Source organism: Rhinolophus sinicus, chromosome 4 (assembly GCF_057876585.1).
Source record: "Rhinolophus sinicus isolate RSI-liver-muscle chromosome 4, RSI-T2T, whole genome shotgun sequence".
In the NCBI taxonomy this organism is placed as follows: domain Eukaryota; kingdom Metazoa; phylum Chordata; class Mammalia; order Chiroptera; family Rhinolophidae; genus Rhinolophus; species Rhinolophus sinicus.
Window position 1 is genome coordinate 14,498,427 of NC_142504.1, and position 24,908 is coordinate 14,523,334.

At 48.5% G+C, this 24,908-nt stretch overlaps 1 protein-coding gene across 8 annotated transcripts; it reads right to left on the reverse strand.

The window, feature by feature from the left end:
- Positions 1-4,407: 4,407 nt before the first annotated feature.
- On the reverse strand, positions 4,408-24,907 carry LOC148758326 (uncharacterized). 8 transcript variants are annotated; one of them, XM_088797682.1, is made up of 6 exons: positions 24,529-24,754; positions 23,540-24,343; positions 22,408-22,680; positions 9,623-9,715; positions 5,369-5,489; positions 4,408-5,222 (listed from the first exon to the last, which is right to left on the reverse strand). In XM_088797682.1, the coding sequence occupies exons 2-6, from the start codon at positions 23,571-23,573 to the stop codon at positions 5,177-5,179; spliced, it is 567 nt and encodes a 188-aa protein (XP_088653808.1). In that variant the 5' UTR covers positions 23,574-24,343; positions 24,529-24,754; the 3' UTR covers positions 4,408-5,176. The 8 variants fall into 8 exon arrangements, 6 of the variants coding, with proteins under 6 accessions (XP_088653808.1, XP_088653813.1, XP_088653812.1 ...); XM_088797687.1 differs by having other exon boundaries at positions 22,408-22,676; positions 23,677-24,755; XM_088797686.1 differs by having other exon boundaries at positions 23,677-24,755.
- Between the last annotated feature and the right edge of the window lies 1 nt (position 24,908).

The following is a 24,908-nucleotide window of genomic DNA, read 5'->3' on the forward strand; positions in this document are numbered from 1 at the left end:
CCTTAAAAAAAAAAAATATATATATATATATATATATATATATATATATATATATATATATATGTATGTATGTTCACAGGCAAACAGGTTTAAGCTTACATTAAGTGAAAAAGTAAGTTGTAAAAAAGTTATGTATGGTATGATTCCATATATGTCAAAATGCAGAAAGAAATTGTAAGTAAATGCCTGTAACTCACTGAGATATGATTAATGACTTTATTTTATGAATAATTATATAAGAAGTATATGTATATTTTATATGTACATGTATCTGGAGGAATATATACCCAACTGTTACATTGTTTATCTTTGGGGTGGTGATGAGAAGGAAGTATGTAGAATATTAACTTGCCACACTACATATTTCTTCAAAGTTTGCTTTCTTTTTAAATAAGCATGCATTCGTTTTGTATTCCACCCCCACCAAAAAAGTAAAGATTTTTAAAATTCCTACCCCTTCCCTATCCCAAGACCACCAAATTGTTATCACTTGTCCACTTCTCTCTGATCTTTTCATTATGTTAATTTTCCTTTCAACCTCTTCTCCTTGTACTGTAGCCACAAAACTTGCATTCTTTTCATTTCAACTTACAAATTACCTGTTTCATATGTGCTAATGGTTTTTAAATCCTTTCAACCAAACGAATGAAAGAAGGGAGGATATTACTTCCACTTAATCTATTCATACAATTCAAACAAAAAGACAAGTTACAGTATTTTTGGCTCTTGAAAGCATTACAGTTTTTATTCCATTACTTCATAAGTTCTGTGTAGATGTGGCCTGTTTTGTCCTCTAGCTGCACATATTCTCCCTTAATGAAGCAAACCATGACAGTAGATCTTTAAAATGTGGTTTATGTTTCTATTTAATCCAGAAAGGCTTCATACTTTGTGGAGGACGAGCACTGGAAAGCTGAACAGGATTTCCAGGGACAGGAATTGGAGTGGGAAGGGCACTCTTGGCTTAAGGAGGGACACTATGAAAGAGGCTGGGACAGGGTACTGTGACTTGGGACATAGACCGATTCTGGGATTATTTAAATCAATCTGAACGTTGTCCCAGAAACATGAGCTCAGTTCATACTATGAGAGATGAGCATGGCCACACTTCAAACAAGCAGAAATGAAGAACTTGTCTGGCATTTGAAAATATTCATACAGAAAAATGGCACCCAGCAGTAATAAGCTGAGAGGATTCACCCCCACCAAGACAGCTGGTATGGTTCTTATTTACACATAAAACAACATCATATTTCCTTAGGCAAAATCTCAGAACATTCCAGGCCCACACACTCACATACATAACTCAGGATTTGTGCTCAGACCCCTGACATCCCTCCTCTCCTTTTCATATTCATTAATTATCCGAGTACAGTGCAGGTGCTTTGGAACAAACTACCTGGGTTCCAACCTGACTCTGCCATATAGTAGCTTATGACTTTGGCCAAGTTATTTAACTTCTCTGTGCTGAAGTTCATCACTCAAAAATGGAAATAATAACACTACTCATTTTACAATCTGTTATGCAGTTTAAACAAGATGATCTGTATAAAGCTTTTAGAACACTAAGCTTTTTAGAATACTAAGAATATAACTTACGGTGGCCAAGACATGGAAACAACCAAAATGTCCTTCGATAGATGAATGGATAAAGAAGTTGTGATATATATACACAATGGAATACTATTCTTTCATAAGAAAAAATGAAATAATGCCATTTGTGACAACATGGGTGGATCTTGAGATTATAATGCTAAGCGAAATAAGTCAGACAGAAAAAGTAGAGAACCATGTGATTTCACTGATATGTGGTGTATACAACTAAAAACAACAAAACAAGAAAAACAAATGAAGAAATAAAACTCATAGACACAGACAATAGTTTAGTGGTTACCAGAGGGTAAGGGGGAAAAGGGGTGGTAGATGAGGGTAAAGGGGACCAAATATATGGCGAAGGAAAGAGAACTGACTCTGGGTGGTGAACACACAATGTCATATATAGATGATGTATCACAGAGTTGTACACCTGAAATCTATGTAACTTTGCTAATAATTGTCACCCCAATAAACTTTAATTTAAAAAGGAAAGAAAAGACTATAGCTTTAGGATATAAAGCTTTTTAGAATACTAAGAATTTAATAAAAGCCACAATTATTACATACTCTTTTACACACACACCCACCAAATAAAAGTTATTCTTCCCCCATTTTCCCATCTTAAGACACTGCCATCTCCACAATCTCCAAATTGTCTTAGTTCCATCCCTTATTTAATGGAGATTCTAGTAGCTCCTCCCCTGCTGTTTGCCTTCTCTCTCTCCTAGCCAACAGGAGGCAATGACTGCACCAATGGTCTCGAGGACACCTAGTTGGAAACCTGGATTCTGTTCTCCCTCTTTTTCTGTGATACTCACTGAGTTTTTAAAACAACTTTATTGACATATATATATAATATATATGTACATATGTATATATATGCATATACACATATATATAATATCATAAAACTCACCCATTTCAGGTATACAATTCAATGATTTTTAAGTGGGACAAGGCTCATAATAATCAGTTTTAGAACATTATCACCGCCTCCCATAAGATCCCTCAAGCTCTTCTACAGTTCATCTCTCTTTCCATCTCCAGCTTGAGGCAACTGCTAATTTACTTTCTGTATCTATAAGTTTACCTTTTCTGGACATTTTAGATAGATGGAATCATACAATAGGTAGTCTCTTGTTTCTGGCCTCTTTCACTTAGCTTAAGTTTTTAGGTTTATCTACGATGTAGCATATGTTAGTAGCGCAATACTTTCTGTTTCATCACTGTAAATCAGAATGATTTCTGCCATGCCTATAGGAATTACATTATATAATAATACTGATACTATGTAATTAAAGCTAACTAGTATTATACTACATTAGTCTAGGCACTGGGTTAAGTGCTTTATTTGCATCATAGAACTTAAATTTCACAACAGCTTTATAGGCTATCTAGGTGATAGTATCATATCCATTTTTGAGTTGAAAAAACTTAATTTTAGAATGTGAACAAAAAGCAAGCAGGTGGCAGAGTGGGGACTCAAATCTAAATCTGTGTGACTCCAAAGCTAAAGCCAGAGTCACCTTGCACTTCAAAATTAACAAAGGGTCTTTGTGTTCTGGACCCTCCCATCATCACAAAAACAAAACCCAGAGACGTATTCATAGTAACACCACCAAATAGATGGAGAAATGGCCAGTGCTTTGTCAGTTGTAAATCCCCATTGGTATGTAAAGAATTGTTACTCTACCATTTTCTCCAAACCTGATGCTGCCCCTGTTCTGAGGACATTTAGCTCCCTTGGGGAAAAGCTGGTGGCATGAAGGACTCCGTTCTGTAGGATTGGGATTTCTGGTTTCTGAAGAGGTTGCCTTGGGCACACTCTTGGTGCATCTTCAGGCCAGGCAGCCTGGGAAGGGAGGCTGGACTTTACCCATCACCCAGTCTAACAGGAAATGAACAGGCAGGGGGTAAGAAACCCTTGGGAGCCATGCCCCCTACTGTTAATTTTTAGATTAGAACTCATGGCAGCACTTGTAACAATGAGAATGGACCATTTCAACCTACTGTCCAGTGGTACTTGAGGGGACCGTATAGTACGAAGATTCTCCTTGCACAGACAGAAACACTCTTCTCTAAAGATGTCTAAAGAAATCTCCAGTTGTTATTTAAAGTAGTAGAACCTCTTTGAGGTTTTATAATGAGCCCCAGGCCCCACATTTATGACGAACCTCAGACTGGAGACATTCACCTTCAAAAATGAGTTGTTATTATGAATGTATTAATAATATTTGTCCTAGTAATAACAAACACTGCAACAAGTCATGCTCCAAATCTGTCCTATTATTTCTGAGATACATCCAAGCCACCCTCATTAGTCACAGAAGGAAGGATCCTCAGAGTGAAAGCCAGCGCCCTCCTTCAGCAGAGGAAACCCAGAGATCACAGGAGGTGCCTCTGTGTTCTGTGCCAGGATGAGGGTGCGAACCCAGGTCTCCAGTCCCTTGAAAACATCCAGGAGAAGCCGGTATTTAGGTAAACCCCATCCCTGCTCAACAGGGGCTAACTTAGATAATGGGGCCTCTGACTGAAAGCACTTTATTGGCTGTGTGCCATGCCCTTCCACAGCATCATTTACCGCATTTCCCCGAAAATAAGACCTAGCCAGACAATCAGCTTTAATGCATCTTTTAGAGCAAAAATTAATATAAGACCCAGTCTTATTTTACTATAAGACTGATATGATATGATATGATATGATATGATATGATATGATATGATATGATATGATATGATATGATATGATATGATATGATATGATACGATACCAGGTCTTATATTAATTTTTTCTCCAAAAGACGCATTAAAGCTGATTGTCTGGCTAGGTCTTATTTTTGAGGGAACACGGTATTTGTTGAATGAAAGTAACCACTTGTTGGTGCCAGATGTCAGGATAGTGAGATGCTGGCTAAGTTCTGATTCTTGACCTGTGGCTGGTGACACAGTGTTCACTTGGTGATATTTTGTTGATGTTATGACTTGGGCACTTCTTGTACATAGTATTTCAATTAAATTTATCCCAAAAGGTACACATAAAAGATAAATATTTTAGAATGAAAAGAGCCTAGCACGGTGCCTGTCATACAGTAGGTGGACGTCACATATATGATCACTGAATAAATCATCCCCTTTGACCCTGCCATGCTGGATAAGCAAGCAGGTACACACTATTGCTACTGTTATCATCCTTGACCTTTCTGCACAGGTTAGAAGGTCCGTGACTATTCCACAGTCATGCAGTTAATTAAGTCGCGAGCCCGGGTCCTTGGTCCCTCTCCCAGAGCTGGAAGAAAGGGGATTTCGCCGCTGCGCCGGCCTCCCTGCCCCGGCCCACTGGCGAGGCGCGCAGAGGAAGCTGGCAGCCCAGAGGCAGAGCCCGCAGCCGCCAACGAGTTCCCAGGACGTGGCCCCAGGTCGGGAGGAGGTCTCACCGAGCCTCCGCCAGGCCCGCGGGCTCCCTCCGGATTCGGGCTCTCACGGTCACTTGTGGAGGCCACCAATCCTCCGGGCCGCGTCCATCCGTATGTCCGCCCACCGGCGCCCTCAAGGCCAGCGCACCCAGCTTCGCACAGGCCTCCTAGCCCTGATCGCCCATCCTGAGCGACCGTGCCCTCTGACCCGCCCTGGAAAAGAAAACCCAACTTCTCATCACTATTGGGTATTTTCCGCAGTATGTGATGGTGACAGAGGGGAAATACAGAAATGCAAGAATACAGATTTTTCTTATGCGAACCACAAACAAAAGCCTCCCACTAGGGCTTCTCATTACCTGGATTTAATGGCACAGGTCCACCTGTGGACCTGGTTCACAACGGTTGAGGGAGGGGGCTGTGGAGTCCTGCAGGGCCTCTGCCTCCCAGCTGTGGGATCCTCTGCCTCAATTTCCTCATCTGTAAAATTGTCATAACAACAGTGCCCAATTAACAGGGGGAGTTGTGAGGGTTAAATGAGATAATCCCTACAAAGTCCAGCATCTAGAACACAGGGGGTGCTGGACAATACTTCCCTTACCTTCTCCTCACCTTTAGCTAAACTAGGTTTGAGCCTCTTCCCAGCATCCCCCTTGCATCTCCATCTGAGACAACCCTCTCTCTCTGTCTGCCCAGGTCAGAGACACTCTCTATGCCCACAAGCACCCCAGCCTCCTTGCTGACTGTCCCAATCAGACCCCCTCACCCCACACCATTGAACGTGCTGCTCATGATGCTGCGTCCCTGGGTTCTTGTCTCAGCCTTCAGTGTGATCATTTATGTCGTGGCGTCACCCCATCTTTCTCTCACACACAAACCCACACATGCACACACTTACAGACTTTTAAGGCTGCGTGACGGTAAGGACCCCCTTGCTTGTGTTAAATGCCAAGCAGTGCCTAGCATGGAGCCTTGCTGACTCAATAAATGTCTGTTCCAGGGCTGTAGGTAAAAAGGCCTGCTCCACCTCCAGCCTCCCTCTCCCAACCCCCACTCTACATCCCACCATCCCCTTTCCCCCTTCCCTGCAGCTGGTGGTGCTAAAGACTAAGCCTCCACCCCCTCCCCCCAACTCAGAAGCCATATTCACCCTAGCCGTGGTGACAGGTTGATGACTCCTATAACAGGCCCCTTTCCTCCTCTGGGGGGTTCCTGCCTGCATGGAGCCTGGTGGAGGGGCCACCAGCAGGGCCGGAAACCTGGGGAGAACGTCTCTGGCTGCCACTGACTTCTGTTACTAGAATTGGTGTTTTTCTACAATTACAACCTTCCCTCCTTCATTACATCTCCTGTGTTCCTGCGGTAGTAAATACCAGGGATATGGATTACATTTCCCATAACTACTTGCAATGATCAGAAAAGCGCCGATTAATAGACCCACTGTTGACAGGGAATCTGGCTCTGAAGCTCAAAGCAAGGCTTCTAGAACAGTGGCTACCTGCTTAGCACAAAGATGCTCCCCTCCCCAACTTCCATCCTCTGGACCACTGTCTCCACCCAGCACTAGAGGCAACAGTGATTAGCACTTGAGAACATGGCCTCTGGACCCTGATGCCTGGGTTCACTCCTCACATTGCCCTTTACTAGCAGGATGACCTTGGGCAAATTACTGAATCTGACTGTGCCTCTGTTTCCCCATCTGTGAGATGGGGATAATGACAATAGTTCCTAAAGTTGTTTGGAGGATTAAATGAGTTAATATCTGTAAAGTGATTAGCACTCTGCAAGTACTCAATTAGAGATTTTTGACAAATACTGAAAGCTTAATACATCTGAACACCCTGACTCCTAGGTATCTGACTAGCTTTAAATGGTAATCACCTGTTCTAGAGAGAGACTAAGGATGACTGTGGTTAAGTATATATACAGAGGGGGGCCAAAAAAAAGGTATACACATTTTAAGAAAGGAAAAACCTATATTAAGATTGCAATACTCAGTATATACTGATAACAAAAGATGAATACAAGTCATGTGTATACATTATTTTAGCACCCACAGTATATATCATTCAATTTAACCCTGTTCTTATTATGATGTTTAAGTCTTTTAGAACTATCCTTGTAAATTCATCAATTTCTCTCAATCTTTACTTTCCTTTATTTGTGTTGTATAGGCACATGTCAGGGAAGGAAAACTCAAAAGAGAGAGAGAGAGAGAGAGAGAGAGAGAGAGAGAGAGAGAGAGAAAAGGAAGGAAGGGAGGGAGGGAGAGAGGAAGGGAAGAAGGTGGGAAAAAGGAGGAGAGGTGGAAGGATCTGGTTGAGATAGCTAGATTGTAGTAAAATACTCATTTTTAAAAAATAGTTTCTATCAGCAATATAATAATAATGCCAAATGTTCAATAAATTATGCCAAACATCATACTTTCATAGACAGTACAGTTCCCAGACAATCTAGGTGAGAAGAGATTGCTCAGAGTGAGGGTGGCTTGGTCTCAGAGATGGTTGCAGAGCTATAGGCCCCCTTACTGGATAAGAATCTGCCTCACAGCATCATAGAGACCAGCTCTCACTTCAACATTTGCAATAGGCTCTCCACTTCCTAATACACTCAACAGCAAATGTTGCACAAAGCTCAGCCATTTCCCGCTCGAAGGTCAGGTATGCCAAGGAAAAGAGCTTTCTTTTACTCAAGGATGCAGAAAAAGCTGAGGCCTGGATCCTACTTCCCCAGCCTCTAGCCTAAGCACCAGGCACATGAGCGTGGGCGCACACACACAAACATTTATGCATATCCTAGATGAGTGGGTCTAAAGTTTGGATTATATACCTTCAAAGCTACATGCTTGTTCAAAGACTTCATGAAGGTGTTTCAGTGGAGGTTCAAGACAACCCTAAGAAGGTGTTCATGATCCAGCTGGCCAGAGAGGCCACAAGAAGAGGGAGGCCTCCATCCTCCTCCTCTAGTTGTCTGAAATGCTACAAAGATCATTTCAAGCAAAGCATTCCACTTTTCTTTCTTTCTTTCTTTCTTTCTTTCTTTCTTTCTTTCTTTCTTTCTTTCTTTCTCTCTCTCTCTTTTTTTTTTTTTTACTAGATATGCCTGTCTCACAGAGGCCTAAACTGGTGGTTCTCAACTGGGAGCAATTATGGCCCCCAAGGGACAGTGGGCAATGTCTGGAGACATTTTTGATTGTCACTACCGGGGTAGGGGCTACAGGCACCTAGTGGATAGAGGCCAGAGATGCTGTTTATCATCCTACAGAGTACAGGACACCCTTCACAGCAAAGAATTATCCAGTCCAAAATGTCAATAGTGTCTAGATTGAGAGATCCTGACTGAAACCAAACTCCCGCTCCCTTGGAAGAGGTAACCCCTCAGAACCCCTCCAGCTTCTTAAGCAGAGAGCAAATTGGAACATCAGGAGGGGAGCCCAAGAGAACCCTTTCTCAGGCCCCACATTGAGAATAGGGAGCTTCCAGCAGACTCCTTCCTTCTGCTTTGCCTCCAGAACACAAAACCCTGGCATCTGAAAAGATTAAATAAAACCCATGATTCCCAGCCCCTCAGGCTGCATAACCCTGCCCCTCATATCCTATTTCCCTCCTGCACCCCCTCACTCTTGGAGCACAGTTGGAAATTCCAATTGCAATCTTTACTGTCCAGCCCTCAAAGGCTCTGCCTGCTTCCTCTCCCAGGGACAAAGTCTCCTCAACGTCCTGCCTCCCTTTGAGATGAACCCCCCAACCCTGCCTCTTTCACCAACTGTAAGTTTTTCTTCCCCACTTCCTTCTATCCCTCGCCTTCTCTTTCTAATTAAACCACATCCAGGGTGTTGGGAGGGAAGGGGAAAGGATTCTGAAGACTTCCGTGCTGCAGGTTCTGGGAGCCTACAGCCTCATGGTTTTTGTGAGGTGCCAACCACGCTGTGATCATTAAACTCCACAGTGGTGGGGGGGATTTTCTCATTGCTGTTAACCTGGGAGCCAGCTACATCTTGTTTATCAGACTTGTTTTAATTCAGTTTGGTCAGGTTCCAAGTGTTGAGGTGGAGATTAAAGGCAACTGAAGAATCCAATTAGCCGCCCAGTCTTCTTTAAGCCAAAAAATCAGGTCACAAACTAGATCAAAGTGAAATTATTTCTCGACAGCTCTGTTCATTAAGGGGAGGGTGGGAGCTCACACTGCTAAGCAGGGCTCATTACGGGGACTGGCATTTTAAATACAGTATCTCCCCCAAATTACATGTTTCAGAGGTCGGAGGGAGAAACTGAGATTATCTTACGTGAAGTCTCTGTTTGGCTAATAGAAAACAGAAAGCTGAAGAATGAACATATAACTTCTAGGAAAAGATTTAAACAAGGCCCCAATTTTCCTGGGCCAGAAAACCAAATCTGGAAACTGGAATTGGCAACAATCACTCCTAGCCAGAGAATTCCTCCTCCAGGAAATCTAGACAGCTGAGAAATCTAGGTTTTCCAGGTGGCCCTGTTCAACCATTTTCCTAAAAGCCCACCTCCGTTCCCTGGCTGGGTGTAGCTTCCAGGGAGGCCCTCTGGCAGCCCAGCCTAGCCTTCCCCCAGCCCCAGGACCCAGGCAGAGAAACCACTCACCGTTTCTGGATTCTAGGTCCCAGGCAGAGTCATTTCCAGTGACAAAAGTCTCCCCCTGGGCCTTCTGTGTTTCTGTGGGCTCTTTTGAGGGAGCTGGAAAACAGAGGAGGAGGAGAGCAAGGAAGGCTCTGACCACATTGACTTCCCTAAGGGAGGATCAAATATTGGTTTGCTGTGAGGGCATTTAGAAACCCTCAATTCTATAAAAAAATTACATTCAAAAGAGCAGTAACAAGACACATGGCCTTCTCTGTGAGCACTGTTTTTACACTTAGCCAGGAAATCTACGGAAATAGTGGTTTGTTTGTTTTTGTTTTGTTTTGTTTTCCCCTATCCTCTCCTGCTTGCAAAATTCTACTTAGCCTCTCGGGCGACCAGGAATCTCTGGGTTAAAAGATGGCATTTTTTAGGCCCTCTAGGCCACAAGCCTGTGAGATACTGACTGAATGTGGTCAAAGTTTCTTTTTTCAGTCTTGGGTTGTGGCCACTTCTGCAGTCTCTGAAATCTGAACCACTAGTGAGACCCTTCCTCAAACGTCCCAGTCTCACCATCCCATCCAACTGGGGCCTGGGAGCAAAGCCACTAGTACCTGAAGGCCTGCCTCCCTTGAGTGGGGAAAAGATGAGAGAGAGAAAGGGAGACAGACACAAGGAGAGGGAGGAAAAATAATGGGAGAGTCTCAAAGCTTTAGTCTGTACCTTCTGCCAGGGTCTTGCTGTCCCCAAATTTCTAGCTGCTGCATAACTACCCGACTCCCTCCTCTAGGTCTGGGAGCATTGGCAACTGCATTGTGTCAGGCATCCAAAGTATGGAGTTTATTTTGGGGTTGCAGCCACCCAAGCTACTCAGAACCCCCACTAAGCTTTTCCTCTCCTTTGCGTCTCCTGTAGCCAGAGCCTGAACATTCAAGGGGAGGTTAGGAGCTCATCCCTTAGAAACTTGCTCCACCACTGATGGATCTGAGGACCCAAGCCCTTGAGCCCAAAGAACTGTAGCCCAGAGGGATTCTCCTTGGATGGTGCATTTGGAGCAGGAACAAATCACGTCTGGTGGGGTTTTCGTTGTTTTGTTTTGTTTTCCTCTGTGTGTGTGTGTGTGTGTGTGTGTGTGTGTGTGTGTGTGTGTGTGTGTGTGTGTGTACTTCCCTCCCTGGGATTATGTCATCCCTCCAGATCCTTCCACACCCGCCTGCTCTCCATGCCCTGGGGTCCACAACAGCGCTGCCAGGCCTCAGAAAATGCGCCCTGGAAACCACACAGACTTTCCTCCGTGCCCCGCAACACGAAATTAGCGCCAAATGTTTCTGTTTTGTTTTAATCAGCGGCCTCAAATGAGTTTCAAATTCTGTTCGTTTCCTAAGGAGAAATGAGAGGACACAGGCCTGCGGCGGAATGTTGCGCTACCTGGAGCCCGACCCGGTGATTCCTGAGGGCAGGCTGACGGCCTCCCGCAAAGAAGCACCGCGGCGAGCACCCGCAGCAGCCCCGACCCGCCTGCCAGGGCCGCCCTCGGGGACCGCCCGGCCAGAGGCGCGCCCAGCCTGGCATCAGGCTGAGCCGCGCCCCGCACCGCACCGCCGCCTTGTTGTGGTTGTTCTCAAAGCCTGAGCTGAAACGGAAATTTGGGGAGCTGAGAGAGGTTGTTGCTTTGCAAACATACGCCTTTGTCCCTCAGGGCCCGGCGCAGTCCCGGACTGCTGTCCCTGCACTAATCGCTCTCACTGGGCGGGCGGAGCTGCTACCCGAATATGAGAACCGAGGTGTACGTATCGCGGGGGGGTGGGAGGAGCCAGCCAAAACCTTACAAGGTTCCCCCGAGAGGCCGGGTGGGGGGTGGTGGTCACGGACGTGCCCTCCCGGGGGTGGAAGCGAGGGTCCCCCATCCCAGCTGTTCCCTTGGCCCCCGCAGCACCCGGGACGACCCAGGGTCAGCCCTATGAGAGCCAACCCCGCACCCTACCCCTGCAAGGGCTGGGCCCGCGCCTTTTCGAGAGCTGCTCGCGGGCCTAAGGCCTCGGCCTAGAGGTCGCATTTCAACCCGGAGCAGCCTGGGAGTGGGGTCTGCGGGTGCGCGGAGGCGGCCTAATTGGGGGGGGGGGGGGTGTAGGGTGGGGAGGAGGCCGAGGAGATCTGAACAGCTGGGAAAAGGCGGAGTGCTTGACTCTGCCCACGGTGGCGGCTGCCCGGGGCGGCGAGAGCTCTGGGCCACCAGCCCCAGCCGCCTCCCGGTGCCAGGCCCCGCGCGAGCTGCTGCTCTGCGCTCCTCTGCCGCCGCCTTCTCTCTGGCGTGCCCATGAACCTGATACAGAAACCGCCCAATAGATACTTCGAACAATACGGGAGGAAAAAAAAATCAATTTGCGTAAACGCTACAAGTCACTCTCAAAGTTTTCCTGGCTTCTCGTAAAGGTGGCAGGGGCCATTTACAGTAAGAGCAGAATAATGTTTGCGACTGTACGACATAATTATCTCCAGACTTGCCTCTCCCCCGCTCCCAGCTAGGGTTTTCACGAGCGAAAGCGGCTAATGCATTTGCACACATTAAACATCTTGAACGCATAATTACAGGCTGCAGACAGGCTGGACAATAAAATATCTCGGCTCGATATTTTTGGAAGCCTTTTGCGACTGTGCCTGGAATAAATAACCGCTTTCTATGTCCTAGGCCATCTAACTGCAACCACCTTTATTTCAGAACACCGTCGCTCCACCCCTGCCTGTGCTTTTGAGAAACGGGTGGGGGCGGGGACTGAAGAGAGGGTGTGCGACCTCCTGGAGGGGTCTCCGGGCCTCGGGCTCTGCTGCGGGGGTGCGCCTGGGCGGAGTGACTGGAATAAGCAGAAGAAAATATGTTCCAAGCCCCAGAGGCCGCCTTTCTCATTAGAGGGACGCAAGTGGGGCTCTCTAGGCCCCACAGCCTCTGGGCATCGCGGCCACCCCATCCTCTCCCTACTCGAAGGATAAAACATTTGAAGAAAGTTGCAGGTCTCATCCTGTTCCTTCCTCACAACCACCCTGAGAAGAACGTTTCCAGACAGAGCTGCTTCCTGCTACCTGACAAAGCTGCTGGAAAAGAAAGAGCTCCTTATTGAAGCAGCAAGACTGGGAGAGGAACCTAGGAGTGGTTCTTCCCCCCCACTCCCACCCCTGGCCCTAGGATGGTCTAGCTGCCCTTGAGTCTTAGTTGCCTTGTCGGTAAAACAGAGATGGTTACAATAACCTCGGGACCTACTTCACAGGTCGTTATGAGGAAGCACTTTAAAAAAATTTTTTTTATTGCCATATAACTTACATATAGCAAAGCATAAAAATCCTAAGCACCCAGCTCACTGAATTTTTATATGTGTATACACTTGTGTAACTGCTACCCAGAAAAGGCTCCATGAAGAAGCATTTTTAAAACTAACTTTAGTCGGTGATAATATTGTCTCTAACTCAAGTAATCAACACCCTAGTCAAGTATGTGGAGTTTCTTGACACTTGGGGATAAGACTTGACAAACCAAATATACACATATATACATAAAGGATATTTACTCTTCATACCATGGCTAGGGGCGGTGGGAATCTCTAATCTGAAGGAACAGGTAGGGACCTTGTCTACAAATCCTCAGGCACTCAGGAGTTGGAGAAAAATTGAAGATCAGGTTTTAATTTGTTTTGAGACAATGGAGTTCTCCTGTTGCTTTGAATAGCTAGGGCTTTATATCCTGGGCTGGCATGTTCATTTCCAGATTAGGGAAAGCTCAGCCAAGAAAGGCTTAAGAACTCCTCTCAGGACATGGGTATCTATCTGAGGGGATAGCCTGTAAGGCTCAGGTCTAAGCTTTGGGATGCCTTATTTCAATGTTTTCCCTGAATCCAAGTCTGGTTTGATGTGTGGAGGGAATTCCCCAAATGTTTGGCCCTGAGATAAACAAGTCACCGTGTTTTATGCATAGTGTTGCCCCAATGACTGACACATGAAATTGGTGCACATTACAAACAACACACACAAAAATTTACAACAAAAAGTGAATTCTCCACCAGACCCTCTGACTCTCAGTTCTCCCCAGAGGAAGCTACTGTTACCCACGACTTGTCTAACCTTCCAGCCCTATGTACACAGCCCCTTTTTAAAAGCACATTGGTAGCTCTCACTATACATGCTGCCCTTGCCTTGGATTTATTTTTTCCTAAATGACTGCCCAAGACAATTCTCCATGACCAGTGCATTGGTTAAGAAAATTGTGTTCAGCCCTGGTGACTCAGCCCAGCTGAGTGGCCTGGCATGGGGAAGGGCCATTATAGCCTGGGTTCTAGACCTTGACCTACCTCAAACGGGCTTCGCCACCCTCAAAACAATCCACTAACATGGTACCATCATTACCAGCAACCCCTGACCCATCCTTGGGCTACCAGATCCATGCTGGGGAAAATAATCAAGGCATTCACCGTGACTTTGGACCTATAACCATTTTCTGGAGTCAAGAGAAATTGGAAGTGACTCTTGGAATTTTTAACTATTCTGTCTAGTAGCTATAAAAACTGTGCTCGGGTCATTAGCCCACCCTGGGTGTCCGCCTCCGATCCCATTTCCTCCGTCCTCTTTGGAGGCTGGACGGGATCGCCGTCATCCTGGCCCCCACCCAGACCTGGGCGGAGGCGGGAGCTCACAGTGGGGGCCTCAGCCCCAGACTTTGGACCCCGCAGTGTCCACCAGGAGACCTCGGAGGAAACGCGTTTACCACCTGGGCGACCTTGACTGCAGCCGATTAAAGTTTAATCCGAGGTGTGTACTCAGGCTTGCTATGTTATTTAAACACATCAAAGGTCATAAAAAGATTCCAATGGCGAGAGCGGTCCCGTCGCAGGCCCGCAGGGAGCCAGCGTTTAATTCTGATGGATTTCCAGAGGCAGAATTTAGAGCGCGGGGCGGGAAGGGGGCCATAAGAAAGAAAGAAAACGGTTTGTTTTCCCAACGGAACACCAGACTTCCAAAAGCGGCGGGGGAAACCGAGTCTCGGGCACCGGGAACAGACAGCGCCCTGCAATTCAGATTAACTGGGAAGACATCTAGTGGGAAGACGTCGGAACTGCAGCTGTGACTTGCGAGCATCCTCTGCCTCTGCCTACTGCGCGACCTTGACTGCCGCTGGATTGGGGCTGGGGGACAGGACCTCCTCTCTCAAGCCGCACCTTCGAAGCCTGCGACCGTCTCGAAGATCCCAGGCCCCGGGCCGGAACCCAGGGCGAAAACGATACTTCCACCTCGGAGAGGAAAGGTCCAGCTCTCATTGGCTTTCCTGTCTCCCGGGTGGGGTCCTGGTCAACCAACTGAGGGCACGCGGGGCCCAGAATTCCCGGATTCCTGTCCAGCTCTTCCTGGGGCTCCTGAACCTGAAGCAGGCGGAGTCCTGCAACGACCATATGTGGGTTTTCCTGGAGGTTCCTGAGTGACTTGGGGACCAAGAGATCGCCACAGAAACCCAGGTGAGGCGGGAGGCTTGAAGGCCATCCCACCCAGAGGTCGGTTTTAACCCCTCGCCGCCTGCCGGCTGGTGTGGGCCAGGCACACTGCAGAGCTGTAGGAACCCAGCTTCTCAAGGGACTGCAAGCCGTATTTTCGCCTCATCTCTGTTGGACCTTGCCCTGTCCGCTTCCTCTTGCCCAGAATAATTTCTACGGAGAACTGGGTGTCTCTCAGGATCCCAGGGAATGAGCCCCACTATGGAATGCTGTCTCTTACCTTAGCTCCCCCACAGCACCAGTGGCCTCTGCCTAACCTGAAGGCAGGTGGAGAGATAGGCAGACTCCCTGCCAGCCTCCCCATCTGCCTCAGAGTTACCAGTTGCAGCTTCTCTATTGGCTGGCTTCACGTGTTTATAGCAAGGTATCCCTCTTCTGTGGCCTCCTGGCTGACCACTTCATCTTGGTCTAAGTTCCCCGTCTTGTTCCATTTATTGTGGCATTACATCATCTTGGAATTGTCAGGGAGGAAGAGCAGCACCAGGAAGCCTTCTGAGGCTACAGAGACCAAAGGATACATATGCATTACGTTTCAACATGGGAATCCCAGGGGCCACAACTGGGCCCCACAGCAGTGGGTCTGCAGCTCCACTGGTAGAGTTTCCAGGCCTTCTGGGGTAGGGACGGCAGGGGACAGGGATGACTGCTGACACTGGCCTTCTGCAGGAGGACCCTATAGGAAGTGGCCTCCTCTCCATCTCCTTTTGCCCATCAAGTTGCTTTCTCCACACCTACCCGTACTCCACGCTTGGCCGCTCCCTGATTCCCAGGGAACCCTCTTTTTTAGCTTTCTGTTATCCTCCTACCACCCTTCACCCCCCCAAAAAAAAAAACAAAAAAAAAAAACGCTGAACGTAACTGAAAACAGTGGATGAGGAGACCACTCTAAGCAAATGCATTGAAGCCCTTCACCAAGACGTTAGCCAAACCTGTCAAACACCACAGTGCATCCCCAAAGGGGAATAGAGTTCTGGCCCTTTCTGCCCTCACCTCTCAGCTGGGTGAGTCTTGTGCCACAGATAGGGGTCTCTCTTAATTTTATGGAATCTGATACAAACCATTGGAGCACTGGTGGGTGGGGATGGAAGGAAGGACCGTACCTGTGTTAACCAGCTTTAACTTCAGGGAATGAAAAGCTGAGATTTGGATCCTGTAGCAAATGAACCTGGGATCCAAGGTCCTGGAGCAGTCTGGGTCCCATAGGAGCTCAATGGGCTGATGTGAATGCCTGGAGCAGAGCTAATCCCTTACTCCCCTGCGCCAACACACATCACCTAGAAAACTCCCCTCAACCCAGCCCACCTAGCTAAGCTGACCTTGAACCAGCCAGCTCTGCTCTGCTCCCAGCTCAGGCCCATGGGGACGTCTATTCCTCGGGGTGACAAACGAGTCTGCTTGCTCTCAATGACATCAAATTACTTTGCACCAGCCAAGGGTCCCATGACCTGACATAACCCCACATTAGGTCCTAGAAATGTAAAGAAATATGGCCTTTTTAAAAGTGGCTGAGAGCATGTAATTGCTAGCAGACTGAATGAGTTGTCCCAAGTCTGGCTCAAGACCTATGCTGGGGCAGCTGATACCAGCCAGAATTCTTTGCGTGGACTCTCTGTGGACAGAAGTTCACACCCACATTTAATTCTGAACTTTAATCAGATTCTCAAAGCCCATATTATTTTTGTGCAGTTAAAGAAGTCACAGGGAGGCTTGCAGCCTAACCATCTGCTCCTCACCAGCCGGGGCTTCCAGCCAGGCTTCTTCAGCGAAAAGGCTTCCGCAGAGAACGGGTTTCTGCAGAGCTTTAAAAACATGGGCCTGCCTTGGGCTGCTGTGGCTTGATGTTTTGTTGAGAATTATGCTTTCTTTGCTTTTTATTTTTTTTGCCTTCCATCTGTCCTTTCCTCTTTGTCTCATGGCTTTTCTGTGGTGGCATCTCTTTTCCTCTCTCCTTCTTCCTCCTAATCTTCTCACTTCTGAAATCCCCACTCTGACTCTGACTGGAACCCTAACCCCCATGGTGAACTCCATCCTAGAGTCAGGAAACCAAAGACCCTTGAAGGAGCTGCTGTGCCCCAAACCCCAGTAGGAATTAATCTTGCTGATTCCCCACAGGCAGTAGGGAGGGACTCAGGGCCATTGTCTCCAGGGGCTTCTGCTGGGGGCAGCTGAAGTTGCTATATAAAGTCTGTGCACATAATTCTCTTGCTTCATTTACACATTCCTTCTGAGTTTAGCCACATATCTCTTTTCTAATGCGATAAGCGGTTATATTAGCATATATTAGCAAAAAGCATCCCAGATATTTGACGACTCAAAAAAAGGTCATTAAGGAACCATAAACAATCCAAATACAAAACAACCCAACACTCTGCCACAGAAAGAACGATAAATATCCATTCAGACAAGTGGGATTTGAACTTATGAAGTAGCTGGCTGGTATAGGACTTGTCAAATTCCATGGTTAGTTATTTTCCATTTTTGCCTTTTTGCTTTCTAATGTTGCCAAGGCTTTTAGTTAAATCACACTCCAGAGTTTCTGGAGAGGATCATGCTTGTTGTCAGTTAGGCCACTGAATAAAAACAAAACAAAACAAACCACAATGTCTATTAATTCTTGTTTTAAAATCTTTTACTGCTGAGGAGAGTTTTTAAAATACATGGAATTGCATTTCTTTTTGAAAACTGTGGTTGCTGCAATAAAATATCAATCCAGTACAATGTTCCCTTCCTTGCTTAATCATTAGAAATCTCTTTTTAGTTTCTACCAGGGGAGGAGATGTGCTGAAATGTGAAATTGTCACTTGTCCAATAAGAAGGGAATATATGTCAATTTAGGACATAGAAAGGATTGAGGCATGATTTTCATCTGTTCCCCAAATCCTGACACAACAGTAGAAATCTTCAATGAAAGGATGACACACTCCTGGAAAAGGGTAACATAAGTCTCCCTCATGTATGTGTATTTGATAATGAGGAGACAAATTTTCAGGCAAGATGCTCCACACCCCCAACCCCTTTTTGTCCAGATTTATTTTGGGTGGACTCTCAAGTTCTTTCTAGATTGTGATCGGAACAATTCAAGTTCAAACACATTGACCCCTTACCCTCAGACATAGCAAGGATTCCTTTTTATTGACCAATTTTGCTTAACCTTGAAATTTATCCTCAAAACCCTATGTTGGGACTAGGATGTCTGGAATTTTAAAATATTAAAAAAAAAGTGGAAGTGGATGATGAAACATGAGAGACAAAATGATCATAGTGATTGAAACTAGGAGTTGGGCATATAGGGGTTCCTTATACTTTCGTGTGTGTTTGGAATTTTTCATAATAAAAGGATTTAAAAAATAATTTGTTAGGCAAAGGTGGAAAAATAATCCCGGCCAGGGGGCTCAAATAAAAACATAGTCCAGTTGGATACCACCTGGCGGTACCCATTTAATCTTCGTTTTCCAAGAACGGAAAACGACCTTGCTCCCTTTTCAATTCTCCGCAATCAGCCGGCCATCCCCGTGCTTTCTTTCCGGCAATTTCCTTTTCCCAATCCATAAACTGAGCATCCAAACCTGAGGTTGGGGGCTGATTGATGGAGCTTCCGTACTCAGCTCCCCTGACCAGAGTGTAAATACCCATAAAAACTAATATCAAAAGTTTTTATTGAGCTGCTTCGTTTCCCTAAGCGCTGGGCCAAGCGGGGCTGCAGCAACGGGACAAAGGAGCCGCGGCTGCGCTCAGAGCAGCGTCGGCGCCCCTCACCGGCTCCGCGCGGGGTCCCAGAGGCGGCCAGAGTTTCTCGAGAGAACACCCGAACCAGGTAAACGCCAGTCGGGGGCTCGCCTTCCACTGGGGACAGGTGTATTTACAAAGCGGGGGGTAAGGAATGGTGAGTCGTTGGAAAAATCAGAATGGATAGAGAGACGCCAGCTACCCCGAAGTATGTCACCAGGCTGGTCCGACAGGGTGAAATATTTTTCCTCTAGACGGATGCCTGTCTTTCACCCACGTGACATTGAACGTCTTGTTCACTGTGTGTGTGGGCGCATTTGATGTGTGAATCTGTGTGTGCATATCACGGCACACACATCGTTATGATTACAGCAGAGAACCTACTGGTAAAAGTCTGATCACACCTCTGTGTTCTCTGTTCTGAGTTCCCCCTTCCCCATGGCTGCGCTGGTGAGTTTCTCTCCCTGAGTTGCTTTCTATCTTAAGAATTCGCAACCTGGGTCAGGGATGTGGGAGTCTTTCGGGTTCTGAGAACAGATGGGCCCACGCGGGCCCAGGCGGCCTGGCCGCCTGCTCCAGTTTCTTCCGGAGAAACCCGGGGCTCCTCAGGGCCAGGCTTACGTCCAAACCCCCTATTTCCTTCAAACGCTAGAATGTCTTCAGTGTGTTTGTTGACAGAATGAATCCACAGCCCAGCGCTGGTTTCCTGTTTGTTGCGGGAGGGAGCATCAAGTAAAGATAGGGGTGGAGACCGGCGGGTGGGATTCCTTTCGGGCAGTGGCGGGGACAGACAGCGACCGGACAGAGACCTCTCGGCCTTTTTGCGTGGCCTCTTTGCGTCGCAGCCGCCCAGGATTCGTCAGGCCATCCTGCGCTCTCCCAGCGCCCTGGCCGAACGACGGGGGGCTCACTCCCTAGGTGGTGTGGGCCCTGGTCCAGCGGGCCGGTACCCCGCCTCCAGCTGAGATATTCGAGAAGGCTGTTCCTCCTTCCGGCTGAGCGCTTCACTGAGTTCCGTCTTCTTTAAACGCTTGCTCCGGTCCTTTGAATGAAGGCTGACGTCCAGGTCCAGTCAAGAGAAGAGCGGCGGCGGCACCGTCGGGCAGGCATCGCTCCCTCCCCATCACCACTGCCACAGGCCGAATCCCCCAGGCCTTCCTGAGCCCGAGGGCAGTCGGTCTCAGAGGCGGGAATGCGCCCCTCACTCCAAGTTTACGCCAAGCTTGGGGAGTCTGGGCGCAGCCCGCTGGCACTGTGCAGAGGCGGCTGCTCCTCAAGGGAGCCTGGGGAGTGATTGTCCTCAACCGTGTGGGGGAGGCGCCCCTCTCCATGCTCAAGGACTTTCTGGGGGGTTGGGCGAGAGGGACACTGCTGGGCAGCCCTGCCACTGAGGGTCCTCCCTGGGCTTCTGCCGCTGTCCTTTCTGAGGCGCTGTGCACTAGTGGCCTTGAAGGCCTGCTACCAGAAGGAACCCACTAGGCAGTGGGAGAGCTGCTCCTCCCAAAACTTGCTCTCCTCAAAATCCATGGGATGAGGGGATCTTAATGGCAAAATGGGTCTTCCAGAATCTTGTACATCCATTTTCACCGTGTTAGCATTGGTCACCACAGTGCCAAGTGACTTCCCACAGTTCAAACCTGTTCCTACAGACTTGGGCCTTTTGCTGCTTCATGAAGGCTTGAAATGCACAAAAATCTAGAACCAAAGTTTGAACAAGTGACTCAGGATATGCCATTGCCCTGCCTACTGGCCAGCTTCAGCCCAGGTTTCTTCAGAACCTACCCTTTTTCCTAAAGGAAAAAAAGAGTATAGTTTCCACCCTGCTGGGAATAAGGGTAGGGAAACTTGAAAAGCCCACTGGGAACAGAGCGACCCTTACTTGCCTCTTACCCAAATGGTCTGGGGTGACTGCAGATTCAGACATGTTCGGCTGTTTTTCCCTGTCTCTCCTTCTCTTTCCCCCCTAGCTAGCCTCAGCTCCTCCGCCATTTCCCACTCCGGATCTTTCTTCCTTTGCCATTATCTCTGTGCCCCCACCCCTCCCCTCCTGCATCGGGAGAGAGAGGGTTAAGATGTTCTGCAAATGCAGCTCGTAAAGCTGCTTGGATACATTAGAAACACATGAATATCTTGAAATACAAAGTGTCTTTAAAAACCAACAGAGGAATGTTTATCCTAATGCTGCATGGATGCAGAGAAATAGCGCCAGGGAGCGGTGCTGACAGCCTCCTCCGAGTTAAAGTGAGAGCAGGTAAATTTCATTTGCTAGTGAAAATCAAACTCGATTAAAACCTGGTTTCCCTTTGTCCTATTCTCTTCTAACCCTGGGATCCCAGGGCCCCATGGCCCAGGCTGGCAGCAAGCGCCCCCCCACCCCCAGACACACACACAAAACCCAGCCAAAGTCTCTTTCTTCAGCAGGAGGCTCCAGGGCAGAAAAGCCCCATGGGACACCCTGGTCTGCCCTAAGAGGTAAGAAAAAGGGTCTGGCAGCTCCTAGAACAAAGGCCAAGCCAGTGGCTGCCGCTGTCCTCCTATCTTGCCCACGCTGCCTATTCTGGGCCTCTCCAGGGAAAAATCAGGAAGCACCAGGCTGAGCCCACCTCCATCCCTGCCACCCTCTTACTCAAGGGGCCACTGATTCCCGCAGATCCTAACGGGTGTCCTGGCTTCCCCAGCCTAGCTCAAAAAGGGTCTTAGGATAAAATTGTCATTGCTAGGTTCAAGTTGATGGCACCTCCATAGGAATTACTGAGTGGATGAAAAAGCAGAGGGATCGGAGATGAATAGCTGGGCTGGCAAGTGAGTCTTGACCTTGATATAGGGAAAAAGAGGAAGATCGCTGAGGGAGTTTTGTGCTTGCTTCCCAGAGCACACTCCAGTTCTTCGCTGCCCTCAGACCTTTCTTTTGCCACAGCAAGCCAATTCTGGTGGCTGCCGGGAAGGCTAAGAGGCTGAGAAACAGTATTGGGAACAATTAATGAATCTCTTATATCCCTCAACAAAGGAGAAGAAGGGAGAGAGATTTTCTTGCTTCAAAGTGAGTAGAAACTGAGACCCAAAATTATTCACGGAGCTCATTCAAATTCTACAAACCATCCCCACCGGTTGATGGCTACAACTCAATATCTAGCGGGACCTGCAGACTTTTAAAAACAGTGACGGCACGCCAGCACGCCATTGACTTGCCTGGTGGAAAAATCATTTCATATATATATAGAGAGAGAGACAGAGAGAGAGACAGAGAGAGAGAGACAGAGAGAGAGAGAGAGAGAGAGAGAGAGAGAGAGAGAGAGAGAGAGAGAGATCTAAGATAAGAAGGGAACGAGCAGGCTGCCTCCCTCTAAGTAGCCATGTCTTAAGAGTTTTTTGAAAGTTGACAGAGAACTAAGAAAACATCCAGATAACTTGATCACTAAAGATCCATCACAAAGTTCAATAAATAATTCAGGCCTGAAGCTCTTCCCTGGCAGAGCCGCCAAGTTTAAGGAGCAAAGCTTAATTTGAGATGCAACCCAAAGCCTTCCCCCAGCGCTGTCCTCCCAGACAAACCTGCTTGCAGCTCCTCAGCAGACAAGATGAAAACTTGTCTCACCATTTTTGGTGAAGAGGCACCCAGTCGACTTTGGCAGTCTGTGGAGCTGGGGCCCTTCCTCTGTATGCAGTGCTCTGAGTCTCCGATGAAGTGGGGAGAGGGAGTGATGAATGTGGAGCTGGCCTTGGCCGCTGTGTGCACCGACAGCTGCGCCATGGCCAGAGGTGAGCTGGCACAAGCGCCGGCTGGTGGGGGCTCCCCGAGCTGTGTTTTCGTTTTTCCGGGTCTGGCTAGAAAACAGAAGAGGCTTGAAGCTCGGGCCAAGAGCAGGGAGGAGGCAGAGAAGAAGAGTCTGTAAACACCGCCCCAAAAACTCTATGAAGGCAGCAAAAAATTCTGGGTAACCAAACAGAGCCAGGAACAGGAATTCCAAAGGAGAAAGGAGTCAAGAGTGAGGGGTGGTGGGCAGTGGGCCTTTCGCAGCTGCCTGGGTCTCCAGGCTTGCATGGCAGTTCTCACGCTGGCTAGACTACAACTTTCAACTTGACCTTGGCCTCCAGCCGTGTCTGACCCATATGTAAAACAGCCCTGAAGTCCTCAGGAACTGGGGCCTTGAACCCTACCCTGCCTCTTTGTCACCGTGAATTTTACAATGCCACTTGGAGGAAGGAAGGGGGGCAAACGGGCCCGGAAAGTAACACAAAAATCAGGTCCCTACAGAGGCCGGTTCCTTAGTCTGTAAATGGCCGGTCAGGGAGGAGGTAAACTGGGGGCAAATCAATATTTACCCGGAGCTACTAAAAAGGAAAGAGAGAAAGGGCACACTGGTTATGTGTATGGTGGGGGGGGGGGTCATAGAAGGTTTTATTGGGCAACATTTACATTGGTCCAGGCAAACCCGGGATCAGGGTGGATAAAAGCCAGAGCCCAGCCTCGTTGGTCCGGACCCTGCAGGAAGACCAGGAGCCTTAGAGCGCAGACCTGGGAGGGGGATAGGGGCTGGGGGTGTCCCGCAGTGCCCTGAGCTTAGGGCTGAGTCTGCAAGCTGGGTCTGGAGGGCAGGTTCTACCTGTCTGCTTACCAGTCGCCTGGGGTGCAAGGGATTTTAGCGCTCTCCCCAACCCTGATGTTCCCAGGGACTTCACCTACTTTCACTTTGAACGCATGTTCCCCTTCTGAGCATCTGATCAGATCACAGCCTCCACAATAGGAAATGGAAGTATGTGGCCCCAAAGCCCTCACCAAATCATGGCGGCCGCTTGATTCTTCCAGCACCAACATCTCACCGTGCTCTCAGGAAAGGGTCGCAATCCCCACGCACAGAGGAAAGACTTCTTGGCCTGGTTCTTGGATGGAGGAGGACAGCACACCCTCTGCAGGCTGGAGACAGTGCTCTCCCCAATCCTACTTGGGGGGGAAGGCATGGAATGGACTCAAAGAGTCTCTTCCTCCTGCCCCAGAACAGAGTGAAATAAGAAGGGCTCGGGTGACTGGAGAGTAAGCTCCTGCCCAGGCTCTATGAAGCTTCATTAGGCCCCAGAATGGGGGCTCTTTTGAGTCTTTGCCAGCTCTCAACCAGCCTGTTCCTCTTAAACTCCTTCCAGGACAGGACAGGCGGGCTGGAGGTGTGGAAACACTGGAGAACAGGGCACACAAATCTCTTTCTCCATCTCACAGTCTCTGGAGGAGGAAGAGATGTGACGGGTACAGAATGAGGAACAGTCTGTTTACATAAGTGTGAGTGTGTGATCAGGGTACACTTGAATGTGTGTGTATCAGTGTGGATGATGGGTCACTCTAAGCCTGTGGGCCTAAGTGCGAGTGCATGAAATTGCCCGCCAGCACTGTGGACAGGGAAGGAGAGGGAGCTCCTAAATGCAGTCCAAGCTTGCCAGTGGAATGTCCTGGGGTCCAAGAGCCAGGCGCATCCGCAACCATCCAGCCACTGTTCCCCTAGAAAGAGAGCCAAATCGTGACGCTACGAAAGTTGAAAGCTCTAGTGTCAGTGCTGGCGTCTCGCAGCAGACAGACGCGTAGATGTGGATACCTGAAAAGAAAACAGCGCCGAAGGCACCAAGAAACACCCAGGCTGGACTACGCCTCGCTATTATCCCATCCCCAGCCGCCTGTAGATTTACCTGACAGCCTCAGGTCGCAACCCAACAGCGCACCCCTGTCCCGTTCCGGTCTTAGGCTGCTCTGAGCCCCATTGGTATAGGAGGAGGGAAGGGGAGCTGCGAGGAAGCCACCCTTCCCTCCCTACCGCACCCTCCCGCGTCCCCCGCCTCTCCCCTGGGTGAGTGGTGCGCGGGCGCTGGCGCTGGGGACCTCGCGGGCGGCGGCGGGGACCGCGGGTGCGCAGCGCAGAGCCGGGCTTGGAGCCGCCCGCTTTGCATGCGCCGTGGGCGGAGCGGGGGGGGGGGGAGGCGGGCCAATGGGCGGCCGCCTGGCGCGACCCCGCGGGGCGCGATCCGCCCCCCTCGCTCGGGCCCCGGCCCCGCGCGGCGCGCTCTTCACT